Source organism: Pseudochaenichthys georgianus, chromosome 9 (genome assembly GCF_902827115.2).
Source record: "Pseudochaenichthys georgianus chromosome 9, fPseGeo1.2, whole genome shotgun sequence".
Classification (NCBI taxonomy): Eukaryota; Metazoa; Chordata; class Actinopteri; order Perciformes; family Channichthyidae; genus Pseudochaenichthys; species Pseudochaenichthys georgianus.
In genome coordinates, this window is record NC_047511.1 from 41,272,573 (window position 1) to 41,278,434 (window position 5,862).

General features: G+C 40.7%; 1 protein-coding gene across 1 annotated transcript; it reads left to right on the forward strand.

Moving 5' to 3' along the window:
• Positions 1 to 250: 250 nt before the first annotated feature.
• Positions 251 to 5,646, forward strand: ch25hl3 (cholesterol 25-hydroxylase like 3). Its single transcript, XM_034091712.2, has 2 exons — positions 251 to 1,042; positions 3,022 to 5,646. Exons 1-2 carry the CDS (start codon positions 615 to 617, stop codon positions 3,398 to 3,400), a joined length of 807 nt encoding a protein of 268 aa, XP_033947603.1. The 5' UTR covers positions 251 to 614; the 3' UTR covers positions 3,401 to 5,646.
• Positions 5,647 to 5,862: the final 216 nt, after the last annotated feature.

Sequence of the window (5,862 nt, forward strand, 5' to 3'; positions counted from 1 at the left end):
ACAAAGTAGTATAAAAGGAAAAAAGTAAGATTACAGGTCCCTTAAATGGTGCTCAAGTGAAGTTATTGAGTAAATGTATAGCTACTGTGTAACACACTGCGTACAAGACGTGGGCGAGCAAGTTACTCATAAATCGCTTTGTATATTATGTGTTAATGTGGAGGTGGGGCTCCTCCTCCTCTTCCTCCTCCTATTCCTCCTCCTCCTCCTCCATGAGAGAGAAAGTCTTCCAGCAGCAGCTCCTTCAGGAAGAGGTGAGGCAGCACCCGAGGAGAGACACATCACTCACCTTTTTATAAAATATATGGCGATAAATTAGATGTTATCAAGGACTCATCTTTATGGGAGGACATCAAAAAGGAGATATGAGGATACAGAATTATAAAGGATATAAAAACAGCTTGTTTTAAAAGTTATCCTTAACTTACCTTTTTGTAAAACATGTAGGCTATGGCAGAGATTTGACAAAGGACTGATCTTTCTGCAGGTGCTTTAAAGGTGGACACCTCTTGAGGATATCGTCTATAAACGGATTTTTAAAATATTGTTTCAAAGGGACCCTTGTAAGACTTGGAGGACGCTGGAGATGCAGCAGCTGGTGAAATAACTCCGTAATGCTCAATCCCCCCTCGGAGGCTCCCGTGCTGCAGGGTCTGTGGGAGGCGGTCCAGGCCGGGCAGCGCGAGGTGCTGCTCTCCCCTTACCTGCCCGCCTCCTACGCCTTCCTGACGCACATGCTCCTCTGCACACCTTTCCTCGCGCTGGACGCGCTGGGCAGCGTGTGTCAGCGGGTACGCTCGTGGAGAGTGTCTGCAGGCTCGGGCCCCCCGCCCTCGCTCCGCCGCTGGGGGGAGTGTTTCCTCCGCGTGCTGAGCAGATACCTGAGCTCCGTGCTGCCCGCCACCGCGCTGCTGCACGCGTTGTGCAGCCCCGCGGTGTTCCCCCTGCTCGCGCCCTCCTGCTGGGAGCTGTGCGTGGAGGTGTTCGCGTGTCTGCTGGTTTTTGATACGCTCTTCTTCATATGTCACGTGGCCATGCACAGGTGAGCAGTCTGCAACATCTTGTCAGTTATTCCAATGTTGATCATTGATGCTGTTGTACCTGATACAACATGTGCCTCTTATATGAGTAGAAACATATGGAGCATAAAATGGAAATATCTAAGTAAAAATTATATTCGAGTACAATACTTATGTAAGTCTACGTATAATTAATAATATATATGTTTAACAACCTGCACCTAATGTAACTTGCAATGTAGCCCACATTACAAACTTGGACTTTCACTTTTCATAATTATTCATATATTGATGTAAACAGTGAATCAGTTTTGTCCCATGTCCGGCCACATGTATTGTTATTTTAAGTATTTAACGAAAATAAACAAAATAAGAAACAGTGGAGAAAAATAAACTTCTGCCGCAGATACAAAGTCTACCGCAGATACACTGACATATGGGAGTTTGTAGAATCTGTTTTATATAATCATGTGTTAAGCCATACGAGTATTCATTTAGTTTCATGTGACTTACCTATTTCTGTGAGAAGCAGAAAAGGGTAATTTAATTTAGGATTATTTAAAGTCTGGGGGGATATAAAAAACAATATAACACTGTATCAGGTAAGGAAGAGTTCAACTATGTATGCAGTTTGAAGTGTATGTAAACTGTAAGATTATCTTGGTCTATAGTGCATTATATTATTGACTGCTTTGGTGCAAGGTTATGTGTCACGGCCCCACCTAGTGTCAGCAGAAAGTATTAAAATAATAATTACAACAAAATGCAAAAAATAAATTAAAATATATATAAAATATATGTTAAGATCATGTTTAATCATCTGATTCGTCTGTACATTGCTGTTTTAGTCTGTGTTCCTCTAATTAGTGTCTACAGTGTGTGCCTATTGAGCTGTTTAGAGCCATGTGGGACAAAACCCGATCCTGCCCCTCCCTCTCACTGTCTAAGTGAACGGTGACTGTGAAAACTACACTGCGCATGCTCAGAGTATTTTCCTATTTTATGTGTGTGGCAAAAAATAATGACCATAGGGGCAAAGAGCTGCCATCCCCACCATAGTCATCTCACATCATTCAGAGCTGATTGGCTAAGTACGTGTGCCGCGAAAAGTGTGCTGTGTGAAGAGCAGGTGAAGAGGAGGAGAGAGACTCGTCCTAAAACCAGGAAGTAAGCTGCGCATGGCTTCCCTCCACAAAAAAGCAATGAGATTTCTCCATAGAATCTTAGAAAATAGCTCAAAATAAGATCCGTGGGAAACGTACAGATAAATGCACGTTTTGTTCAGCCGGATAATATCCACATGTCTACCCTACTTTTATCATTTTCGAATCATAAATCCATCATTTAGATTTATGATAGACTTTTGAAACTACAAGAAGATAAGGAGGACTTTTACAAAAAAGTAATAGAGATGTTTGTCCAGAAGGATAGTCAAATGGACTTCATCTTCAAGTCAAGGTAAGACCGCAATGTTATTGAAAATGGGATCTTACTAAGAGAGAACAATTCAATATTTAAATGATAAAATTACATTTTTTGGGTATCCTTCTGTTGAACTGTCTATTTAAAATTAATTGAAGCATCAGACAAAAAAAGCTTTTGAAAATAATATTATATTTTGATTTAGGTCAAAATATAATATTTGTAAACCTGAAGAGTCAGTGCCAGTGCCTCACCAGCCATGAACCTCACTGCAGAAGCTTATATATAGACATCTAAGTTTGTTGTGCCCCACCACTTTTGTACATATAGAAACGCCACTGTCCACGACAAGTTTTGTGCTGATTATCCCCAGCAGTGAGAGTTGAACATATGTATGTATAATAGATGTGAAAAAGTGGATTTTGCATAATAGGTGACCTTTAAATAGAGCGGCAAGTTTAGGAGAATGTGTTTGGTTGGTTGTAAGAGGGACGAGGTGCGCCTGAAGTAGCTTCGCCCCATTTTTGTACAGATTTTCCCCAACAGTGAGAGTTGAATGTGTTTGTGTGTTTCTCGTCAGAATGCCCTGGCTGTACCGCAGGATCCACCGGCACCACCACCGGCACCACCTCCCCTTCGCCCTGGCTGCTCAGGACAGCTCTTCTCTGGAGCTCCTGTCCCTGCTGCTGCTGGCCCTGAGCAGTTCCTGGTTGGTCGGCTGCCACCCGCTCAGCGAGGCCGTCTTCCACCTGCTCAACAGCTGGCTGGCGGTGGAGGACCACTGCGGATACGACCTGCCGTGGGCTCTGCACCGCCTGCTGCCCTGCCTGGGAGGAGCCCCCTGCCACCAGGCCCACCATGCTCTGCACAACGTCAACTACGCCCCCTATTTCACCCACTGGGACCTCCTCTTCGGGACATACTGTGCACCAGAGCAGTATCTACGTAAAGAGAGATAAAACTGTTGCCTGTGCAGAGATGGCAAAAGTACACACATCCTTTACTCAAGTAGAAGTACAGATACTCGTGTTTAAAAATACTCTGGTAAAAGTAGAAGTGCTGACTAAACTTCTTTACTCAAGTAAAAGTAAAGAGGCTTTGAAGTGTACTTCAGTAAAAAGTACCCATAACTAGCAGCTGTTTTAAAGAGTACCTGACCTCCCTTTATATTAATAGAACAATAATGTCATTGTTAGCTAATGAATGTTTCCATGCTGAACAACGGCAACATGACAACGTTTCCATTGGTCCCTCTTCTTTAGAGAAGACCAGGAAGTGATGGATACACGGATCGTGTTCAAATCAATAGGCACGCAATGACTCTAAAGAATAATGATCACGCACCAAACACACATTCAAACTAAAGGAACCAGCCTGTTTGGAAAATGTAAGAAGTAGAAAGTACAGGTATTTGTGTTCAACATGTAAGAAGTAAAAGTAAAAAGTTGTCAGAAAAATAAGTAGTGGAGGATGTTTTCTGCAGATATTTGCTCTTTTTTTATCAGCTTTTTATAAGCACAATTTTAAATCACATTTTATTTAGTGGACATTTTTTTCCAAAGTGATTGATAAAAGCTGCATTGAACCACGAACAAAACAAACTCAGAACAAGAAGCCTGCAAGTACATTAGCTTTCAAGGAGCCACACTTGTTTAAGTGCTAAAAACACAGGGATTTGTCATCAAAGGAATTACCTTTTCGGTTGGATCCTCCAGAAGCAAGACGTTTTGAGAGGTGTGACCACAAAATGACATAAAAAACAATTGAAACAGTTGTAATCACTCAACAAGACTACAAACTATGTTTCCTTGTTAATGATCTCAGAAGCAGATAGCTTTGGAGTCGAGAAATTGTCTTGATTTGTATCACCATGACTTGTGGCTTTATTTAGACCTCAGCTTTTTGACATGAAAATACTTGACTCAACGTTTAGGACTCTACTTTGTACAGTGTGTACACTTGAGACGTACTTGTGAGTTGCAATACAATGACTGGAACCCCCTCGGCTCAGAAGTCAATAAGTTCATGGACATACTGCACAATGGCGTTTTCATGCTCAAATCTACAGCTGTCCTGTATCAAGTGAATGAAGCACGAGATGGGGAGAGTGCAGGAATGACACAAAACATCTAGACAATGGAACAGATGCCTGAACTAATGTCGTAATAATTAGATTTATATACTTTAATTTTGTAGGCGTAAGGCAGATAACACATGCCAGATTTGTTTAAATGAATGCTGTTCTTGTGTATGAAAAGTAGAACTTTGTGTGAGTGTCTGTTAATATTCTCAGGGGAGATTCTTGGATGTGACTATTGGATACTCAGCACATAACAAACCATAAACCCACACATTTCTGATCGTATTAAACAAATAGTGATGAAGAGATATAGCTCTGTTGTCAGTCTTTATGCTAAGCTAAGCTAATTGCCTGTTGGCTGTAGATATTAATTGAAAAGATCAAACATCAAACTCTTGCCAATGTGGAAGTACCGGCATTCTCTTTAATAACCAGCAGGGGGCGACTCCTGGTTGCAAAAAGAAGCGCAATTGAATGGAAGTCTATGAAAACATTTACCCAATTTCTCACTTGATTTATTACCTAAATAACGATTTTGCTAAAGAGTGCTTTGTTCTCAATCATCAGTTTTAAGTCTCCTTCAGTGAACCGTGATTAAAGTATATATTTAGAATACAATACACAATATCAGGGTTATGTTTTAAGGCAGGCTTGTATGTGATTGACAGATTACTATGACGTTTGTGTTGTATGTCTTAAAACTTTAACCCTTTCACTTCATGCAAGTTAATTCCAAAGTTGTAGTCACCTTACAGTACATGTCCTCTTCAGCTTTCAGTTCCACCCTTTTGAGTTGCTACTGGTGCCAAAAAACGGAGAAATGCAAAACAAGGAGGTGACGAAGTCCACTTCTTCTAGTGTATGGTTCAGATTTGAGTTTAATTGATCTTGTTTTCCTTCTCTTTGCAAAACCTTTAAAAAAGTAAATTTCTTTAATATCACTAAATTAATTCTGAAAAGGCAAAGTACATCTTGTGTAAAAAATGTCAAAATGTGGTAAACACTCCTCTTTGAGTCAAATAATATGTAAAGTTTGTATATTTGTGTGATAAGTACATTGTAAAGATTCTCTAAGTGCTTATTTGGTTGTTTGTTCATGAGAAAATATATGAAGGCATGACTGAGTTTTGTGATGTGTTCTTGTCCGCCTGAGGTTCAGGTTTCTGTTGTTTTGCTCTGGTCAGTGATTGTTATACCCTGGGCCTCTCACGTGGCTTTTTTCGTAAACTGGTTCCATGTGTATTTCACAGAGTAATCAAAACCACATGAGAAGCCCCTCACTCATTATTTACAGTTTTAACCTTTGCAATTAGTTTTTGAAGCGAAGCATTGTCATCGCCT